The sequence below is a fragment of the Triturus cristatus genome, chromosome 9 (genome assembly GCF_964204655.1).
Source record: "Triturus cristatus chromosome 9, aTriCri1.1, whole genome shotgun sequence".
In the NCBI taxonomy this organism is placed as follows: domain Eukaryota; kingdom Metazoa; phylum Chordata; class Amphibia; order Caudata; family Salamandridae; genus Triturus; species Triturus cristatus.
This window is the reverse complement of record NC_140592.1, coordinates 931,256,054-931,278,883: the sequence shown is the minus strand read 5'-3', so window position 1 is coordinate 931,278,883 and position 22,830 is coordinate 931,256,054. Positions and strand designations below refer to the sequence as shown.

The window sequence follows — 22,830 nt, the reverse complement described above, 5'->3', positions numbered from 1 at the left end:
ACACTGCAATCTGGGACCTGAGCAGATGTGTTGCAATCATCGCCATCAAATAAGTGAGGTGCTGATGTCAACACAAAGGGCAGGGCTAAACTGGTAGTGTGTAGCACCTACCATCTACCACAGGTACCCTCCTGTTCGACTGCAGGATGGATATTAGGAAATACACATCCTGCAAGTCAAAGAACACCATCCAACCTTCTACTTCCAGTGCCAAAAGCACCTGAGCCCAGGACAACATCTTGAATTTTTCCTTGTTCAGGTAGAAGAGTTTAAGAGTCTGCAGTCCAGGGTCAAACAAAGTTTACCATCCTTCTTGGAAACTAGGAAGTACCACTGCCCAATGGTGGCAATGGGTTGCGATCTCCTGCTGCAGGATTCAAAGCAGGGACTGAAGGGACTGGGAGCGGAGAGGTGGATTTGGGGAGGTCTTTGTTGGAAAGAAAGGGCATACCCCATTTCTATTATTTGCAAGACTCACCAGTGTGATGCCATGGTGTTTTTGCGGGCTGAAGAATGGAAGACACTCCTAACTGGCTGCACATGCTTTCGTAAGGAGGAACTAAAGCAGCTTTCCAGGTGGTGCAGGAGAAGAGGAGGAGAAGAGCTGCCGGGCTTGTCCTGCTCTTCCTTTACCTCTGTCCCTTTACTATCACAGAAACGTGCTCGAGTGTTAGTCAGTATGGGACGGTTGACACTGTTGATAGGCAACCCCCTTGAAGAAGCCATGAAACTTCCAAACCGGTCTTTATTTGTAGCTGCAAGCTTCAGCACACGACTATAGTTCCTTTACTCTCTCCAAGGATGTGTCAACTTTTTCTGCTAAAAGGGGAGCCCCATTAAATGGCATGTCTATAAGACTCATCCGCACATTTATAGAGAACCAGTGGCTCTCAGTCACAAGTGCCTCCTCTTAGAATAACCAATGGCTGTAGCCACAGTCAATTGTGTCCTGGCCTGCCAAGTTAATCTGCCGGAGGTGTCCTGTCCATACCTCATCACCTCTGTCAGGTGGTTTAATAAACTCAGAACCACCATTTGTGCTGTCCCATAAGGTGAAGATACACCTGGCGAGCAGGCATGAGGCACTCATCGACCTTAATGTCAAGCTACCAGCAGGGAACACCTTTTTCCTGACTGCCTCCAACATTTTGGACTCCGTCCTGAGACGCCATTAGGAATACACTTGGCTTCTGCTTCATACAGGACAAGACCTGTACCACCAAGCATTCTGGTGAGGGATGTGCTGAGAAGCAGGATCCCCTGGAGCCAGTCTATATTGCCTGGCAATGAATCAGTTCATGGCTGCAGCATAGGCAAACTTGTCCCAGCGTACCTTAATGGGGTCAATCAAAGCCTTATTTAATGGTAGCAGCAGGTCTGACGCTACCAAAGCAGGCTGCAGGACCTCTGTCAATATGTTGCACCTAGCCTACAGTGGGAGATGGGCAGCTGCAACACTTCTGCTGCATTCCTTATGACAGCATAGACGGAAGTGATTTCCACTGTGGCCTGCAATGCAGCCACCCCATCTTGGTATTATGTGCATCACCCACTAGCTTTTGCTGCTGCCTCACTGCTATCATCATCATCATCATGACACCCCTTCAGGCATTTGAGCATGGTCTGACTAAGAGGCAAATATATCATCCAAAGTTTGTTAACACACTTGGCATGGTGTGGACATAGGCGGATTCCTCTCTGGACTTGGCCTCCTACGCTAGCCTGAAGAGACCACATCAAGCAACTCTGGATCTTCATCGAAGGTTTCAGAAAAAAAAAAAACTGCCAATGGTGCCCAAGGATGGCGCAATATTGCTCCAATGACTCCACACTTGGGCTGCTTCCAGCGCCAAGATCGAGTGATGGGGAAGAGCCATGATGAACATTTCTAGATTCGTACATGAGCCTGGGGATACTCCAAAGGATCCTGCAGGAAGAAGTATTCATAAGAAGTTCAGTTTCGCTGTGGCCTCGGTGCATGAATTAGTTATTTTAACAAATGTTCTCAAAGTGAATCAGGGAAGGCCCAACCCAGTCATGATTTACATCAGCCGCCATCCTCAGTTACATCCTTTCATCAAAACAGATCCAAGGCAACAGCAGAATTGTGAAAAGATGAAGGTTCACTTCCCATATCAAAGATTTTTTCAAAGTTAAAAAAATACTGGCTTTTGTTAATATTCTACAAAAATAATGACCATGTCTTTTGGATATTAACCAAGTAGTGACCGTTATCAGTCCCTGCTTCTCCTAAATGAAAATACGGTCAAAGTCTAATTTACTGCTTTTCCATTTCATCTTAAATTTTTAATTTGCTTATGCCGCGTAGGATTCCCTGCACCAGGGAATAATGACGGAGTCTGCGAGTAACCCCTACTCAAAAGGTGCTGCTCTACAGGGTTCAGATCAGCTCACGCAATGCACAGACTAGGCACTGGCTCGTGATAAAGAGGAGTGAAGAGTTATACCTTGTGTAAACAGTGTAGCACAAGGTAGGGCCCAGTTTATTTTTTATGTACGTGTTTCCATTATCCATATTCAGATCATGGCCCTGTACTTAACATTCTTTTCACCCCATGATCTACGCAAATGAGATCTGCTCACTGAACTTTTCTGTGGGTCCACAGTCTATAGGTTTGTAATCTTTCAACATTCCTTATCGTAAATGTATTATCTTGAGCTGTACTCACTGGGCACTCCTTGAAGAGACTTCAGTGGATGGGCCATTTTCCAAATGCCCTTCTTAGTGTGCCATCATTCTGTGAGGTATGTGCTCGGGTTCTTATACAGGCTAATTCTCATTGAGAGGTTGCTAATATGTGCCCATTGCCTGTGTGCATTTGTAGTTGAAGTTTCTTCTTAATGTTCCTTCAGTATATCTAGCAGCACTTAATGAACACTGCATGTGTGACATATTCAAATGTTCCTTAAGGTGCCCTCAACAGATGTGGCTGAAATGTTCATTCTTCCTCCGGTCTCTAAATGATCTCGCTCTCGATTTAGAGGACAATATTCTCAGAGTGCTCCACTGTGTGCTTTCAGCCTATGCATCGTTGTCAGTGGGATGCCTTCAGCCTATCTGCCTCTACTCAGAGAGGTCTTCTTAGAATGCATGAGTGTACAGGCCCACATTAAATGACAACTTCATGGTTTCTCTTCAGCAGAACTCTGAAGTCAATGCTTTCTCCTTATTGTGCTTTCTACGTATAGGCATTAACTTACTGAGAAATCCTTTGCCTCCCCTTTTTTGTTCCACAGGACCATGCTTAATGAATGTCATTTAGTGGACATTGTTTCGTAGGGCCATGTTGACTCTCACCGAGTGCTCCTTAATGCACCCTCAACTAGGGGCTATCCATAGTGCGTCTCTTCAGTCTGTGTCAGGCTTAGAGAGCACTCTGAACGGTCCACTCTTTCTAAGTGCCATACTCGCTGAGAGACTCTTCGGAACATGTCAACCAAAATCTTGAGGTCTGCTTCATGTGTATGCAGTGCACTGGGACACATACTGAAACCTTAGTTTGTGTGGCACACCGTCCTCTGCTATCTTAGTAAAATGGCGCTACACTAATGATCATGGTGGGGGGGAGGGGTGATCTGTAATGTGTATGCAAAGGGCAGTTTGTATCACAATGTTCCTTGGCCATGTTAAGTAGGAGATTTCCTTGCAGCTCACGCTACAGACAGGATACAGGGCAAAAAACGTAAATAGCAGGTGAATACACCACCACTCCTTGGGGATTAGTGTAGAAAAGTTAACTACAGGCTGGATCCTTTCTTTCAACTTCTGCTCTAATAAGAGCTTTGAGAAAAAAAGGACATTAAAAGGAAGCATGTAAGGACATAAAAAATAACAAGCATTGACAAAGACAATAGGTGTCACATATGAGACCGGTTAGCTTTGTTAATGCTTTTAGCCATGGCGGTTGCTGTGCACCTGAGTGGAAATAAAACTAATGCCGCTAATTTGCTTCATTTTACAGAGACAGGCATGCATTTAACTTACATGCACACACACACACAAAGGGCACTGCATTGAATTTTGATTTACCAATCCAAGCTGGACCTGCACATTTTTTTAAAGTAGCGCAAGAACGCGGTTTTACGCCAGAACTTGAAGCTCTTATTAAGAAGAACATGTGTGATCGTAAAAAAAAACCAGTACGTTTCCCTTACATGATGGGTCCAAAGACAACTAGGAAAGATACGTTTTTTAAATTATTTTTAGTTGCAAAAAAGCACATGAGCAACCTTGTGTGCGTTGGTAAAGAAGCTTACAGTGTGAAAAACAACAATATGCATTTAAACAATTATAATATTAAATGCAATAAGGCACCACCCAGAATATTCAATTGCCAAACAATAAATGACAGTAACTGGCTTATCCAACTTATGCTAAAGTTTTGTACACAGTGAAAAGCACATTCTAAGAATCAAAGAAATAATTACTCCGAGTACATCAGCGTCCAACAGAAAGTCATTTAAAGAGCACACAGAGAGGCAACACAAAAAAATGCACAGAATGCACAGTGAGTGATACAGTCCAGACTTCAATAGTATACGGTATATTCTTTTTAATTTCGCAAGATGATCATGCACAGCAACCACAATACAGCCAACGCATTTCAGCCCCACGGCGCTTCCCCAGGGCAATAATAGAAATCATCCAGTCTTACTCAGATCGCTGACGTACCACGATCACTACTTGATTCACTTAGCAATAGTACGGCAATCTTTCTTCAGTCCCCAATGATAAATACGAAAGATTCCTCAATTTATTCGACACGAAGTAAGTGGTTCACAAATGCTTAAAATATATTCAATCCTCAATTAATATTGCAAAATCCAGATTTAAATATCTCTTGTGTTCACTACGATAGGTGAAACTCCAAAACATTCAAAGTTACTTCATCAACGGCCACCGTAAGACGCCGTGGCCCTCGACCCGCCACCGGCCTTCAAACATATAGCGGAAAACCATGATTATGTCCAATAGAAAGTCATCACAACAGAAAACTAGTCTGAACTGTTAATGACTGCAAAGTACTGGTAGATTTCTCAAATAAATGAAAACGCTTGTTCAGGTGCTTTCTTTACAGTTACAGGAACACAATGAATTATCAGCAAACATTTGGAACATGTATAAATTTTACTATCAAATGGACAATTGAGGTTTGTTGGTATGCTATAAAGATAACACCATGTTCTCTTCGAGGGCTAGCCGACCTTAGCAATTGTAAAAAAAAAAAAAAAAAAAAGCCAGCTTCTGGCATCCCAAATGAAGGCATGCTATGGCAGTTAGTGAATGAAGCATGCCCTACGAAAGGCAAACTCTAAACAAAACAAACTTTCGGGCATAAATATTTGCCTGAAAAAATCCCACCTTATTGCAAAAGTGACTGCAGAATCCACAAAACGCCTAACAGAAGCCATAGAAAGACCGGTGAGGGGGAGAAGCATGCAAGAAGAGACAGCTTTAAAACATGCATTGCCATGGAGGGCTTCACAAAAAAGAAAAAGTTCACAAAAAGTGATCAGTTATGGAAGAATACAAGCCAGGGGCGTAGTAAAAAGGCTATGGTTCATCTGGAGGACTAACTCAAGCTTCACAGCCAATAACAAAAAAAGCCAACAAACCGAAACCATGCAAATGTGAGTAACAAAAGACGAAGTCAGTGGTAAGCAATGGCCTTAATGCATTTCTTAGTCAGCTTCCAGCATGTCCCCAATATGTGTTGCCAACCTTGGCTTGGACCTAAAAAGACACTACCTGCCATCCTGAATAAGGAAAGAAAAGAGAGTAAGCTTTCCGGAAAGGGAAGGAAGGAGTGTGGTTCTGCATTGACTGTGTTGCATGAGAAGGGTAAAGCTATCATTAGAGCAGGTTGTGCAGTGGCACAGATAGTCTTTTACTGCCCAACTTTTTTGTCTGGGGCCCATTACATCTTTTTTCTCTCCACTGTTGCTAGAGTAGCCATAACTAGAAGTCTCAACTTCGTTACACGTACAGGGATAAGCATATGCACCCAGCGATTATGTCCACATGAGGCGCTCTCATAATGCTGAATGTTCAGCTCTGCAAGTGGCAACAAGCAGGTACAATACAAACAGTGAAAAAAAATCATTAAAAAAAAAATACAAAAAAAAGGACAATACTGAGATGCAATGGGAAAAAGATACAGGTTGGCTGGCCAATCTGTCTTGCATTGAAAATGGAGGACCGATGGTCACAATCGTCCCTTAGAGATAACAGAGTAGAGAAGGTGCAGCTCTAGAACAGGGTGCCAGGAGATACAATAACTTGACGATGTTTACGAGTAAAGATGAATCTGCTTTCGGCAGGACTGAGGAGCATGAAAACATCAATTAATGGACTTCAAAAAAGGTTGGAGCTGAAAAAAGTGAGCAATAGTAGTGTAATACCAAAGATAAAGACTAAGGTGGAAACTGGTACTAAACGTTGCTCCACGATGGCCAGATCCATGCCAGATTTTCATAACAACCATTGACTGTCAGGGCTAGGCATTGGCAGTATGGCCAGCTGCCCAGGGCTTCGATCTCAGCCCACCAGCATGGGGCCCCGCACCAGTGCAACACACCACCAGACTGCTTGTGCCAAGCCGATCCCACTGAAGAAAAGTGTCTGCTTGCAATTGGGCTTACAGGAGGGCCCCTTCCTGGGCCTTTCAAGGATGGTGTGGGGAGGCCTATGGGAGTTCTTGTGCCAGTTGCAAGGAGTCCCATTTTGTCCTGCAATTAGGCCACTTGCCACAGTCATCACTTTCCCCATCAGCACAGTTCGAACGCTCAGCCCCCAACCTATTCTCACTCCTTCAGCCCGATATGAGCAGTGAAAGAGGTGCTTGTAGGTGGCAGAGAGGGGAGCTGCGGCCCAGGAGGAGTCTCCACAAAGCAGCTTCCGGAGCCCTGTCACTTATGTAAATTAGAGGGGTCTCGCACATTTCCCTTCACCCAGGGTCCTAAAAATCCTAGAACCGGCCTTGCTGACTGTATATACTATTTCTGCTAAGATGCATTGTAGGTGTGCATATGTGGCTGGCCTGAAAATTGAGCGTAACTTGGATCTATTTTGGGTCTTCGGTACTGCAGCAAGCAGGATAATGTGCCTGGTCTTAACTTCCCTCAATATCTATGTACTTCTAAAGCTGCTGGAAACAGTGAGGAGCACCTGGCTCGAGTAGATCACCCACTTCGGTACAGTGAACAGGTAACTCTTCAGGCAGGGTGAGACGTCATAGGAACTGAGACTTACCTGAAACCTCTGAACCAGCTGCAGGGACTGGCAGTCATTTTGGTCTGCTTCCAAGATGACGTCAGTAAGCTTGTGAATGATCACATCCAACGGTCCTTGGTCCTCAATAGGCTTGGTTAGGTCCAGCTGGATCAGGAAAAAGATTTAAAAAAGATATTTATTAATGAACAGCTCTTCACCAACAGCTTCTCTAATGTAGGTTCAACAGTCTATGTATTCCTTGATTTCTACGACAGATTAGGTAGGTAGAATACGGTTAAGTACCACACATTATTCATTGCATGCAGTGTACTGGTTTGTAAGGAAAGAGATGCATTATGTGTTATTTATATAAAATGCCATTTATGTAGGCATTCTGAATTAGGCACTCGGGGCGGGTTATATAGTGGAATTTTGAACACCTTGGTTTAAAGGCAAACCGAGGAAAAAAAAGCTAATTTTGAGAATTTGTCAAATTCACAAAGTGCATTTTTTGTGCATACATCATTGTGAGCGCACAGGTGGACAATATTCAAAAACTGACGATGAGAGGGGTAAGACATGCACATCCATGATTCACCATCCCTTCCTTTTCTTGGCACGTCAAGTCCTGTTACATTGAAAGATGTAACATACACATGGCAAATATATGCATAGTCCACATTATCAACCAGTACTCTCCCATTAGTGCATAAGAATTAATTTCTACCCATGAAATATGGATACAATGAAATTGGTTACTTTTCCTTGAAGGGGTCTTCCAAAGAATCAGGTTTCACAACAATGAGCATGGAGATTCGGGATTCTACTTGCGTCACATGCTCCTGTCCCTTGATTCATGTGGCTCATGAGTGTACTAGATGTCAGACATTTTTGCGGACATTGGGTCGATTTGGAAGTCGCCAGTAGATAGTTAGGACCTAGTTTCCACGGCAAAAACGTTTTTTTGTTTTGCCAATAACTTTGGTGCTGTGTGACGAATCTGCTTCACCTTTGGTTTTTTCCAGCGAATTTCAAATTTGCAAAAAAAATCTATTTCCTAACTATAATGTCCCTGTAACCTTTTTACACACACATACACGAGTTCCAGCATCTCATGTCATCTAGCGCCATAGCCGTGTTTGTTGCCTCATCATTATTAAACAAAACAAACGTGCATCAAAATCTATGAATACATTTTGCAGCCAGAGCGCCGTGCCCTGAAAAAGTGTAAGGCCAGTGGAATTATGCCTCTTTTACTCCCCTTCGACAGCTATGGGCAAGTGTGCGCTTAACGCGCTCAGAGAAGTCCTTCCACCAACACTCGGGTACTAGCTAAGAATGCAGAACCCACTGTCAGTAAAGGGCAGCTGAACATCTTTGTTTTTACTTATTTGAGGTGTTGTACAGTGCAGGCCCTGTTGCTTCACGTCAGAGTACTTTACAGCGGTATAGACAATAAGATATACCCCCCAAAAAGTGCCTTTCAGTTGGAATGGGAATGTCCCCTGCAATGTAAATGGGCTTCTACTCCTGCCCTGTTGGACTGACTGATGTGAAACTGTTATCATGGTTTTTGTTTGGCCCTGGAACCACCCTGATATATCATGTGTTCAGAGGTCCAGAACCTGTTCCATGACCAGCAGGGATGCATTAAGAGTGCCCTCATAGTGGGAGTAGAACTGCTATTCAATTCTGAGGTGAGTCACATAAAGCAGTGGTGGCTGCATGCAGAGTTTTCATTAATCAATAGTGGCAAGAACTTTTTAGGTCTCGGCCTGGCGTGAGCAGCGCATGCGCTGCTCTCGCCATGGCGAGTGCCTTTTGGAATCGATACGGATTCCAGACGTCCACGCAGAGAGACAGAAGAGACAGTAGATGTGCACACGGTGATTGAATGCTTTACTGACGGCGTGATACTCTGGGGACTTTTTTTTCACCGCCAGTAAAGCCAGTCCCCGCGTGCACATCTTCTGTCCCACACCGCGTGCTCGCATTGTGCCTGTGTATTGCCTATGGAGTACAAAGAAGAAAGTTCTGTTGTTCAAGGAGTCCCGCACCAGTCCCGCAAATACACTACTTAAGGCGAATTTAACAAAATCTAATAAATGAATCTTTACCATTGGTCACCAGGGGGCAGTGCAGCCACACATTCCAACCTGTCAATAGTCCCCACTAGAAGAATTTCAAGTAATGTGCTGGAAAAATATTTCAAAAACGTTCACTGATGGGAACAGCTGGTTTAACGACTGCCCAGAGAAAACCCGCAACATTGAGGATTTGATAAGAGTTTTAAGATTGCCTGCTTTAGAGAGAAGTCGAGGACCCATTACGGTTTTAAAAGTTTGACCTTCGGCAGACTGTCTTCCCCCCCTATCTAATCAGCCTCACCACCATCTCTCTACTGCAGCTAGCTCTTCTGCTTTCTTCGAAATACAGTAAACATGAGCAATTCAACTGCAGAAGAGATTTGGGGAATTGTGTATTTGGACGTTCTGCATTTCCAGTGATCTGTTTCAATTATTTAATATTTATTTTGTTTTAAAAACACTATAAAATGTTGCATTCCAGTGCCTGACACCCCTTGTCAGTTACGTTTTTTAGGTCTCGGCCTGGCGTGCCTGTGTATCTATAGGTGGATGTATGGATCTGTGAAAAACTAAGTCTGTTGCGTGGCCTGTAGGGAGATAGCTGCGACAGTGGGGCTGTGTCACACTCTGTAAGACGGTACAAAAGGGGGTGGTGATGGACGGAGCATCAGAACCAATCAAACACTCACACCCAGTCAACAGATCTGGGTTTGATCCATCACCGTTCTTTAGCCCACTCTGCCACCCCAGTTCAGACATGGCCATATGCAAATCAGCCTGACCCTGTGCCTCATGGGAACAGTCCAGCCCGAACTGCCAAGCCATGCCTTCCCTGGACCGGAAACAAGCTTCCTAGGACCGGTTTCTGGCATTTCAGCCGTCTTCAGCCAGGCTTGCTTGAATCCAGTGGCAAAGAGAGCAAGGGACTCGCGTCTGAGCATATCCTACCAACTTATGGCGAACAAAGCGGTACAAAAGGGGGTGGTGATGGACGGAGCATCAGAACCAATCAAACACTCACACCCAGTCAAAAGATCTGGGTTTGATCCATCACCGTTCTTTAGCCCACTCTGTAAGACAGCTACAAGATGCACGCGACTACCTCAAGTCTGGTTTTTGAGTGATTTTCCTAGATAATCACCAGTGCTGTAATGTAAAATAATGCCCCTCCCCATGCAGAATATGATGACCGAACCCCTCCCCCATATAACACAAATATCCATTGGCCAGGCGCTGAATGGGCCTCCATGAAGCACCCCCGCGACCCGGGGACTCGCGTCGGGCCCCTGATAATCACAGATCTGTGGGGCTCCACAGGGTCTGGGCCTGTTGCAGTATCTGTGGGATAGATAATATTACGGTTTCTGTTGCTACTCTGTGTTCGAAGGTCTGTGGAACGTTTGCTTCAACAACACAAATTCGCATGGGTTATTAGTGCGCACACACAAAAGCAACATGCCTGACTAGTGTAACAACTCTTGCAAGCAGTCATATGCACAGACCCAGATAGGCCGTTGTAGGCTGACGGTGTATAAACGGTGTATGCACCAGTGTACAGCGTAACATCGTAATTATCTTCCCCAGTGCGCGAGCCGAGGGGGGTATTATAAACACTGCTTAGATTTATTGCCACGCTTTATCTCAATAAACCCATTCACAATGGCCATTTGTTCTCATAAGAGTGGTGAGCGTGTTCGCCCCATCTTGGTAAGAACAAACGCGCCTCCATAAATAACGGTGTTCCAATAAAATGTTTGTTTGCTTCCCATATTTTTCTCTTTGAGAGACTCACAAATACTGACCCAAACATTTCAAGATAAAATGCTGGGATGAAAAAGTACTCTTGTATCTAATAAGTAACCCTGGGCGTAGTTCGCGAAGTAGCGCTACGCGAAGCTACGCAAAGTGCACTTCGCACTACGCGAGCTATGCGTAGCACTTCGCAAACTGCGTAGTAACATGTTCGCACTGTGCAAGATGCCGTTTTCAATGATTGCACGGTGCGGACAAGCAACCAGCACTGTGCAATCATTGAAAACGGCATCTTGCACAGTGCAAGCTGTAGTTTTCTGCTGCTCGAGTAGATTTTTACTCGAGCGGCAGCTTTCTCAACGTGGACTGGTAGTTTCTCATCGCGAGCGGTCGCGAGCATGCGCGACCACTCGCAATGAGAAACCTGACCTCCTCGCGGAGAGGTTTATTTTCCACGCTCGCGATCGCAAACTTGATATTGCTGATCGCGAACGAGGAAAAAGTCTCGCCGGGATGTCATTTTGCTTGCTCGCGGTCGCCAACTTGTCGTTTAGGACCGCGAGCAAGCAAAAAATGACCGCTGCACTACGCAACACTACGCTACGCGTGTTTGCACTGTGCTAGGTGCAATTCGCGTAGTGCGAAGTAGCGCAAAGTTCGCAAACTACGCGAGCGTAGCGTAGTGCTTTGCCCAGGCTTACTAATAAGTGATGCACAGATGTGAAGACAGACAGTGGATGTGGGGGAACATTACAAAGGAGCATCCTGGAATGATTAGGAAATCATTCCATACAATCATTTCAGTGTCCTTGGGGTTGATTGGGCTTGCACGGTCAAGTGATGGGCATCCCACAAATTGGGTAATAATCTCATTTCACTGTCCAGATGAATTAGAAAATTTGAATGGGATATCTCTGTCAAGTGACCTAATGCAATTAAGAATGGTTTTTAAAATAAAATGGTGAGTGCCGATATGGGCAGATAACGGCAACCGTACAAATGCAGATAAAATACTCCTTTGATTTTTACCTGTGTGCCACATCTGAGAATATATTCCCATCTGCAGAAAAAAATAAGATTGAGATTGTTACACAAGAAAGGGCAGGGCCATTGTGAGCTTGGGATGACCAGACATGTCATTGAATTCTACTTCACTGTGGGTAGAAGTTAGCAAGAGGAATGTGGTGGCTGCTAAAGAGGTGTGAAGCAGTACTGTTTTAATCGTGGTGTTTTGTTATCACTAAATGGAACGGAGCAAAGGTATAACTTGGGATGGTATTTGAATACCATGGCATTCTATACTGCATGGCCCACCCCACCTATAGATGTATCTTTTTTTTGGTACATATTGTCAAGCCCAGACTCGCTACATATTGATGCTGTACAAAGGATCCAGTACTTCTATCTTAATCCGCTGTCAGAAACACAAGTTTTGTTTCAGGGTGATTCATGAATATGCTGCATTTCCCTACACTCACTGCTTCTAAAACTATTGTTGGTCCTCCCATATGTGACAGAACACACATTGACAATAAGCATAAAGAAGATCTCTTGAATATTGTAAAAGTAGTATGAACTACGTTATGCATCCTCATGTCCTGCGATGTTTTTTTTTTTTGAAAAACGTTTATTGGCATTTATATGGAAAGACATACACAGGCGCAGGTGGTAACGCCATCAGCACAGAAATTTACATAGCAAGCTTGCTCAATCGCAGCCTCATGTCCTGCGATGTTATGCAATCTTTTCTTTTCCTTTGTGTATGTAAAGCGCTCTGATACCCACGGGTCTAGCTAGCGCTATATAAAACTTTTTAAATAAAATAAAAATAAATAAATAAAAATGCAAAGCCACACTATGCATCTCGGGCAATCTGGGGGAAAACGAGTGAGACACGGAGGCGGGGAGGAGGGAGGGCGCGGTGGCGGGAACGCGGCCAGAGAACAAAAATAATAATAAGGTAACAGGTCATGCCACCCTGGGCGGATTAGAAACGCTGTGGGGTGTGTGGAGGCTTGGGGTAAGAGGAAGGGATAGGTAAAGAGAGGAGAAGGTCGGGATAGAGAAGGGAGAACGCGTTATGTCACCCAGTGTCACTTCGAAGTGCCGTAGGATCACATGAGTGAGTGACGACGGACACACTTTAAATGCATTATAAAGTGGGCATGGCATTCATGAACCAGAAGCGGCGGTACGTCTTTGCTATAGGAAGGTGAGCGTTGTGTCTGGTGTGACCAGTTGTATGTAGTGTGGGTTGTGAGACTGACTTTCATGGTGAGGGAGTCGCGTTTCTCATTACCAGGGTCGGTGTCCCTCCTTAAAGCCTTCTCTACCGCCCACAAATCTTACCAGCCTTCGCTATCTTTGGCCTCCTGCAGAGAGTGTTTATTTATTTATTTATAAATTTATACCGCGCTAGAATCGACTCTTACATAAGAGTATCTCTGCGCACAGAAAGACAGAAGAAGAGAGATTGGCAGCTACAGGCGACGGGAGAAAAGAAGGCACAACACAAATACAGCGTGTTTCCAGCTAACGCAGAGAAAAATTACTAAAATAAAAACGTTTTGAGTTTTTTCCGAAAACCCAAGAATTCGGAACATTGCCTTAACTCATAAGGAAGATTGTTCCATAGGGTCGGGCCTGCCACGGATAGAGCTTTCCCCCCTTGTCTACTCTTCTTAATGGTCGGTACTTTAAGGTGAAGTTTACTGCTGGATCTGAGGAGTCGAATAGGATTGTAAGGAATGAATTTATCTTTCCAACAAGGAGGACCAGAGCCATATATGGTTCTATGGATAAGACAGCATGTCTTAAACCTGTTCCTTTTATAGACTGGGAGCCAATGTAATTTGTCAAGAAGTGGTTTAGAAGGAGTTCTGGGGGGGCATTCATCACCAGTCTTGCCGCAGTGTTTTGTATTACTTGGAGTTTTGCTAGGACTCCCTAATTAGCCGATAGCAGGAGTCCATTGCAATAGTCCAAGCGACTCAACACTAGAGCCTGAACCAAAGTTTTTCTAATGGAATCAGGCAGTAGTGGAAACACTTTACGTAAGAGCCCAATAGCATGAAAGCATTGGCCAAAAACCCAGTTGCCATGTTGCTTATAGGTGAGCTCACGGTCAAGACGGACCCCTAGATTTTTTACGACCATTTTGGGTTCAGGTACTTGTCCCAGTTCACTTGGCCACCACTCTGAAGTCCACAGATTTCTAATCTCCCCAAAGAGCATTACTTCGGTCTTGCTTACGTTGCATTGGAGATAGTTCGCTTTCATCCAATTCGCAACAGCTTTCATGTCATTTGAGAAGGTCTCCCTCACTTCGTCGGTCAGATGTTTAAAAGGGAATATGAGCTGCGTGTCATCAGCGTATGAGACAGGTACAAACCCGAATTCTCTCAATATGTTGGCCAGGGGTGCCATGTAGATGTTAAACAAAGTAGGGCTTAGACAAGAGCCCTGTGGCACCCCCTTGGTGATATGAGTTGCTGTCGACCTAAATGTGCCCATGCTGACAGTTTGGGTACGGTCAGACAGAAAACTCTTTAGCCAGGTTAACGCTGTGCTTTCTATTCCAATTGCGGTCAGACGTTTGATTAAGATATTGTGTGATATAGTATCGAACGCCGACGATAAGTCCAATAGTACCAGGATCGCAGAATACCCTCGATCCTGGTACATGTGAAGGTCGTCTGTCACCGACAACAGAGCAGATTCAGTACTGTGTCGGGGTCTAAAACCAAACTGAGAACGGTCAAGCTTGCCATGTAGTTCTAGGTACTGAGAAACCTGCTTATTGACATGTTTCTCTATGACCTTCCCTAAAAAAGGGAGTAGCGAGATAGGCCTCAGATTGGATAAATCAGTCCAAGGAATGGAGGAGTTTTTTCTAATAGGCCTTACCAATGCTTTTTTCCATTCCTTAGGAACTTGCCCCTCGGTCAGGGAAAGGTTGATGAGGCTTTGAATCTGAGGACTCAAGCTTTTTCCTACAATCGGAAAAATTCTTGCTGGAATAATATCAGAAGGGCTTCCGCTTTTAATCTGCCCCAGATAACATTCTGTCTCACTCAAGGAGATAGAGGAAAAGGATTGCAGGTATGTATCTTCTATCTCTTTATCCAATTCCATAGGTGATAGAGTATTATCTATAATGGGTGGCTGAGAATTTAGGATATTGTCGTGAATCTTGTTTATTTTATCGGTGAAGAACTGTGCTACTTCATTACAGAGTTGTTGTGAAGCCAATTCCAAAGATTCACAAGCTGCTGGTTTCACAAATGATTGTAAAGTTTGATATAATATTCTAGAAGAATTTCCTGCAGCTAGGAGAAGGGCCTGTAAGTGGGATTTCCGGGCACTGCGAATTTCCTTATGATATTTAGAAAGGGCTACCCAAAAATGATTCTTATCCATATTATCATGGGTTGATCTCCACACCTTTTCTAATTTTCTTACTTGCTGTTTGAGAGCTCTCAGATGTTCTGTAATCCATACCTCTGGTTTCCGAGCTCGGCAGGGTTTATAGGTTTTTATAGGAGCAATCTTGTTTACCACCTGGAGTATTGTCTGATTATAGTGATCTAATGCTATATCAACGTTCTCTCCAAGAGGGATGGGGCATCCAGCAAAGGCTTCCTCAAATGTTTCTGGAGTAATCTTGTGCCATGGTCTACGCCTAATAGGAAGGGCTAGTGCCTGGGTGGAGGCTTTACCCAAGTATGAGGAAGAAAATTTCAAGACAAAATGGTCTGTCCAATTGACCTGAGTGGAGGAATCAAATAGCAGGGTATTCGGTTTGTTTGAGAAAATAAGATCTAAAGTATGCCCTGCCAAGTATTTATTAAAATTAGACCCAACACGGACATATCGGTTAGAAATGATTGTACCTCAACATTATCCTTGAGGTCACAATGCATGTTAAAATCTCCTAACAGTAAGAACTCATTATCAGGGTCAATATGCCTAGCCAGTACCTCCAGCAACAAGATATTGAAGTTGGTATAGGGTCCGGGGGGACGATAAACCAGTGCCCCTTTATAACCAATATTCTTTGAGAAGTTGGTTTTGAAAACCAGAATTTTTAGAGCCATGGTGACGACATGCGCAAAATCATTAATGACAGGACCAATGGGCACCGACCTCTACATGCTTGGGGCCCAAAGCCTACTTTGGAATCGATACGGATTCCAGGCATGCACGCGGTGGGACAGAAGATGTGTACCCCAGGATTGGATGCTTTACTGGCGGCGTGATACTCTGGGGACTTTTTTTTTTTCCGCCGCCAGTAAAGCCAGTCCCCACGTGCACATCTTCTGTCCCACCGTGTGCACGCCTGGAATCCGTATCGATTCCAAAAGGTCGCCATCTGTGTGCCTTGCAAGTGTAGTTCAAATGAGAAAAAGAAGGACCCCCTGAACAATGGATAGTTCAATTCCTAGGACAGGGACTTGAATAGTAATGACAACAACTCCTAGGCAATATCAATAAAGTAAACAAATTACACAATATCTATGACAATAAGAAGACCAAGGAAGACGGAAAAAATATGTTCAAATTTGTTACTATTTTAATAATTTCTTCTCATATTTAAACAAATGATATTTATACAAAACATCTAAAAAATGAAACAATATTTAACACATTACATTTAATCAATATGTATAAATAAAAAGTTGAAAAGTGGCAATATCTTTATTAACTCAATGAGTTAATAAAGATATTGCCACTTTTTAACTTTAGCAAAGCAAATGGCTTTAACTTAATCAAAGGCGAGACCTATTGCATTTTCAATGCTTGTTAGTTTGTGTCAGAGTAGTGTGGTCTATTGACACTCTCATGCAAACTTCCACTGCTGTGTGAGCCCTAATGAGCTTATATTTGGTGTGCATATCAATTGTGTGTATGTGCAGTGAGTGCAAGGCATATGTATGGTAGTAGGACTGTGTGTGTGATGAGACCGTGTACTGACTAGTGAGATCCATTATGGATGATACCTTGTTTAGCATGACACAAGGTGGCGGGTGGATGTAGCTTCCCAGACAGTGGAAAAGTAATGACTGCATTTCTGTACCTAGAGGGTGGAGACCAGGACACTGTATGAAGGAGGCTGGAGAGGAGAGGGCTCCCTGTCTAAATTCAACGACAAACTTGTTTGCAAAGGGCTGCTGATTAGGTCTTCCTTAGCACTGCCATTTGATAGATTGTATCAGAGGTGAGGGTGGGAATGCATTTCCTGTTCTTTACCCCTTTAAGTGCGCCTGTCGGCCAACAGCCATCACGAGCAGTACCTCGGTATTGCTGCGCACATCAGTTGGCCGACGTGGCCCCACCCACTCAATGGAACTCCACGCACCGCGGCGGAAATTGAAGGCGTTAAGGTGAGCGTGAAAGACTGGTGATGCAGATAGTGTCAGGATACTTCGTCACCACCAAGATAGGGGCAATGATCAGCAAGGACACCCCAGCTGCCAAAGGCAACGATGTGTTCACATCACAGCCTGGAGGCTGCTACTGCCGACAGAATGCCACTATGCGAGTCTCTACAGTTTGAGCACCACCACAGGGGTGCGGCCACTGCACTGGTCTGTCCTACAGCCAGAACTGCAATGAAACGAACGTAGATAACCACATGAACAAAAGTTGTGAGAGGATCAAGTGACTGAAGAACCAGACAGATGTGTGCAAGACAAACTTGAGACTTTTACGGTGTAAACTTAAATGAGCAAAAAACAAGAACTTCTATGCGCATCTGCACCTTGTGGGTGTTCGGAGTGAAATGCACTTCTGGCTAATGAGTGCCTTGTCCTGGTCTTACCCACCAGGGATTAATGATGGTGTGGGTACTCCATTAGCAGGGGGAGGGTACCCAAGGATGTAGTATCTCACTGAGGATCACAACTAGGATTATAACCTACTGAATCACCGTATTGTACTGTGTGATTATGATATGAGATTATAATACTTTCATGCAACTCAAAAGGTAATCACTGGAGCAGATACTACAAGTCTCTTCATTGACTATTGAGTTCTGAGGTGTTGCACCTACCGCCCATACTACCTCCCTTGACTGCTCGCCCTTGCTACCCTCAGAGTAAAATGGGGAAAGGGTGTACCTGGTCCAGTTTGCAGAGCCATAGTAGGAGAGACCCCAGGACAGGAGTGGCAACTGATCTCAACCCCCACTATTGGGGCCCAGTAGCCCCATCTACCCTGTGATTTCACTTTCCCCCAAACGGGGTTAGAGAGTTGCAACAAAAAATAGTCTTTTAAATACATATTTACACACATTGTATATTTTCAAAGATCACAGGGGATATAAATGCCTAAGAAAACAAAGTTTTTATCTTACACTTGCAGGATTACTGGTAAAAGAAGAATGTAGATAAAGGGAATCTTATAATTCCAAAACCTAAGCCTAGTTAAGCTGAGTGTGAGGCAGACAATTGCTTTATTAGCCTTTAGACAGGAGTATTTTCAATCCTTTCTTAAAAAACAGAAGTATGAAGTGCGGTACGCGGTCCTAGAACACATCTTCAGTGTTGCCCCTGGAAAAAAAAAATTATTAAGAGTTCTGTACTTACTGATATTCTGAATTTCAAGCACAAGTGCTTGGTTTCGGAGTTTATTTCCCAATGATATGTAATTGCGCTGTGGACAGCATAGGTTATGATGTATGGCATTATTGATTATGCAAGTCATACAGTAGTACGCAGTGTTTCTCCCCAAAGAGCCAATTTAAAGATTTGAGGACAAGCAAGATGTGCCCTGGTTTCTTCAGCATTATTTTGTCTTGCTGTGGAGTGTAGCACTACTTTTAAGGACAATAAATTAGATTTGGGGGGAAAAAGTAAGTGAAGCCATTCTTAAATCAAATCTGGAGGACACTAAGGATTTGGTCTTTTGCTTGCTGATCTTGTGCAGAGAAGAGATATTTAAAATTCCAAAAAGGGTGCCAATGCGATTAGGCATTTTTGCGATGTGGATTGTTATGTATAGAACCAAATATGTGGCTATAATGAAGGGCCCTTAGGGGGCCTTGTGGAACACCATGAGGCGTTGGAGAAGAATAGGAGGAGAAGTTCCCATCATGTTTGGGATCTGTGTGCCAAGTAAGACCGTATCCAGTTCATGGCGATGCCATCTTTTTCCATCCTCGTCTTAAGTATGTAACGACTATTGTTGTGCTCGGCTGCATCAAAAGCAGCTGTGCAGTCAAGGAGTACTATAAGCCAGGACTTCCCTTTGTCTAGACTCTCTAGAGCCTCAACAATAACTGGTGGGGTTGCTGTTTTCCCTGCTGCACTCTTCTACCAAAGCTGACTGGTTCGGGTTTACCCGGTTATACTAGATGTGATTTTTCTAAGCTGGGTATTAACCACACTCTCCAGAGTCACTCCAAGAAAGGTAGGCAAGAGAATGGTTTGAAATTGTCGAGCTTTTCTATGTCTGTAGCTAGCTTTTGTTTTATAGAGCATCTGATTTGCCTTTTTTTATTTAACTCCTAGATAACATTCCCTCTGGTGAGCAGTGAATGATTTATGCCCAGTAAGGAGTGATGCAAAGTTTCAAAAACCCAAAGGAAGACATTACCAAAAAAAAATAAAGGGGGGGGGGGGAGCTGAGACTACCAAAAACAAATGAAAAAAAAAAGGCTGACCATATCAAAACAAATGGGTGTGGAGCCGCAAAAGAATTTGAGCAAAGAGCAGCACCACCACAACACAACCATAAGGGTCAAAGGCATGACTACAGAGGTGAACTCTTCCGTCTGGAGGTGAAGGTGGTCATGTCTACAGGAAGATCATCAGAAAAGCGCATTCAACGCTATTTACAGCGCACAAACAATTGAATTATGACTTTGTTCCTCCATTGTGCCACTTGAGCAAGACGAGTTGCCTACTTACGGTATCCTGAAATTAAATTTCTCATCTGAAGTATAATTTTCTGGGTTAAGGTCCTAATGGAAACATGTAGCCCTGTTTCCCCGTCTCCTTTTAGTCGGAAAACGTCTGCATCTTTCTCACACTATTTTTTTTGTTCCCAGATGCAACGTCCCCAAATCATTTTAGTCTGGAGTTTCCGAACTCGATGTCTCTCAGTATGGGATTCTGACACCAGTGCAATCTAACCATACCTGGTTACATTTTTTGCAGCATAGTGGCATAAATCATACATTTAAGCAGTCGTCTAAGTGCATTAAAAAGAAAGTATGGGACCGGTTATGCTCTGCGAATGGGATCCGGGGGGGAGAGTGAGCAAAGGGTGTGGTCAAAAGCTTGGCTAAAAAAACTAATTATTCTGTAACTTTTTCAGTCTTACACGCACAGCTTAAATGAAAGTTATGTTAATCCGTGGGAAATGCCCTAGCATACATTATGAAACCTATAATAGCCCATGCACTGCACAAGAGCCACAAAATGGAATCCTGGTTGGTGCAGTGGAGAATATGGACTTGTGTAGGTTTAGTGCTAAATGGTCCTAGTCTGTGACTGAATACGTTAGTCATTTTAAACTTGTGTTACACAGTTTAAGATAGGCTGCACAACATTTGCAAAAATGATTAAGATAAAAAAAAAAGTACTTCCAAAATATAGATTTTAGTAATACCCAGACATTGCATAGGGCATTTTTTTATAATGGTCTTTTAAAAGCACACACTTCAGAGCGCAGCTGGTAGCTCCCGGTCATTACCTCTCAAAAAGAATAAATGCGTGTCATCAGAAAGCTTCAAGTGGTTCCATCAATTTAAGCCAATACCAGCTTCCCGGCACCCATTACATTTGCAGATTGAACAATAGCACACAGGTACATTTCTTTCACGGAGGCTGGCACCCTGGTAAGATGGTTTGTTTAGCTGTCTGCTCCCCTCCCCAACTTACCTTTTAGTCTCCAACTTTAAATAACTTCGCATTTAGAGTGTTCAAATTGCACAACTTTACTTTGTTATTTATGTATAATTTATTAAACTGCTACCATTTGTTTCGAAACATTTGTGGACCCCACGCATGACTAGGCGCCTTGTATCCTAGGCTTAGAACCGGCGGTCTACAGTACCTGCACAAACGTGATAGCTGGTGAGGGGGCATGTGGGAACCACCATATGTCCATGCTGCGATGTCACAGCACATGAATTAATTTGTTAGTTCTTCAAAAACTGATGCACAACTCTCTTCTACATCTATGCAAAGGATCAGAGTAGGGTTATGAAAGAGCCTAGGAGCCTGCATGACATACATTCTTATTTTAGTCTGCTTTCGTGGTTTTTGCATTCCGCCCACATCAATGCTTGAAGGCTGTGAAGGAGTGAAGCGAAGATGATGAAGGGACTTGGGGATGGGATCAATGTCAAGTTGGAGAGCGAAGAAGAGGCAGTAGCACGGGGGGGGGCGAGGGGGGAGTGGGAGAAAAATTAGGGAGAGTAGGAGGAGGGGTCACAGGAGAGTAAAGATGGGGCAAAATTTGAAGCAACGATGGGTAAAGCCAAAGGAAGTAGAATTTTATTTAGCTATAACTGGATTTATAAAAGCTAAGCTAGCCTGGCAACAGAGCCTTTCACAGGCAAAGCAGGAAGATACAAACCCGATAGCAGAAAAATGAAGAGGAAGGAGGAGAAATGCAGATTTAATGGTACGACAGGTGGGATTGCAGGTTTAGTCCTGCACGTGGAACGTTTTTAACAGGTATGTTCAATACTCTTCGGAGGACAGGGAGCGTAGAGCATGATGGGAAGGAATGAATGAATGAATATAAACTTTATTCGGATTGTTTACGATCCATAAAAGCATTACAATTACAATTTAAAAAGTCTTTCAAGGAGATCTAGTTTTAAAAGTTAAAAAAGCAGAAAATAAATTACGGTACTGTTTAAAGGTTTTTCCGATGTCTATAAATACATTTCAGAAAATTAAGGACATGATAACATGTGGCTTCGGTGTCCAAAAGCTGCAAACTTAACATGGCTGCTCTGCATTGTCTGAGACCCCAGGATTTTAAAAGGGTCAGTAGCCAGAGTTTACGGTGTTCCTGATAAAATTTACAAAATAGGACTGTGTGAATAGAAGATTGACTTGATGTCCCATCACATGGGCATAGGGGTGGATTTGAATCCCACACATTTGGCGTTGGAAAGGCCACCAGTTTATGAAATATGTTCAATCTAAATCTTATCAGGAGAAAACGTTCAAAGGTGCCAATGTCAAGTTTTAAATACGGCTGCATTGAAAAAGTAGCTTGGACCAGCGTAGCATGCTGCACCGACTGTTTTCCAGCTTCTGCCTGAAGTCTCATATTTGTCAGATGGTCCAACGCTCGCTTCTTTAAATTGTCGTTTGTGATTTCCCCGAGTTTTTCGGGATTACAATAATATTTTTCCAGTCCGAGATCGCCAAGAAAGGTCCGGATATAGGCCAGCCATTTGATTTTAAAAGCATAGTGCAGAGACATTGCATCCGCCAGTATTGTTTTTGTGACGTCGTTTGTGTCTGCCACCCAAATTCGTCGCCAGAGTAGAAGAGGTTGGATTTTGGCAAGATCTTCAATATATGATGCCCCTAATTCTAAGTGGCAGGCGTAAACGGAAGATGTTTTGGGGGCAGACAGGATAAATCTGAAGAACTTATTTTCTGCAGTTTGCAGAGAAGTAACGTCCGTGTATCCCCATAGTCCTGCTCCATATAGGGCTGTAGATTGGCACTTGGCTCTATATATGGTTAGCAGTTCTCTGGGTGGACGTTTTCCTAATTTTTGGGAAAA

General features: G+C 43.6%; 1 protein-coding gene across 2 annotated transcripts in view; it reads right to left on the bottom strand.

Moving 5' to 3' along the window:
• ITPK1 (inositol-tetrakisphosphate 1-kinase) overlaps positions 1-22,830 on the bottom strand; it is a 596,101-nt gene that overhangs the window by 208,781 nt on the left and 364,490 nt on the right. For both annotated transcript variants that reach the window (XM_085626490.1, XM_085626489.1), the window contains exon 4: positions 7,274-7,399. In XM_085626490.1, coding sequence (XP_085482616.1) covers positions 7,274-7,399 — 126 coding nt within the window. The remainder of the gene's footprint in view (positions 1-7,273; positions 7,400-22,830) is intronic.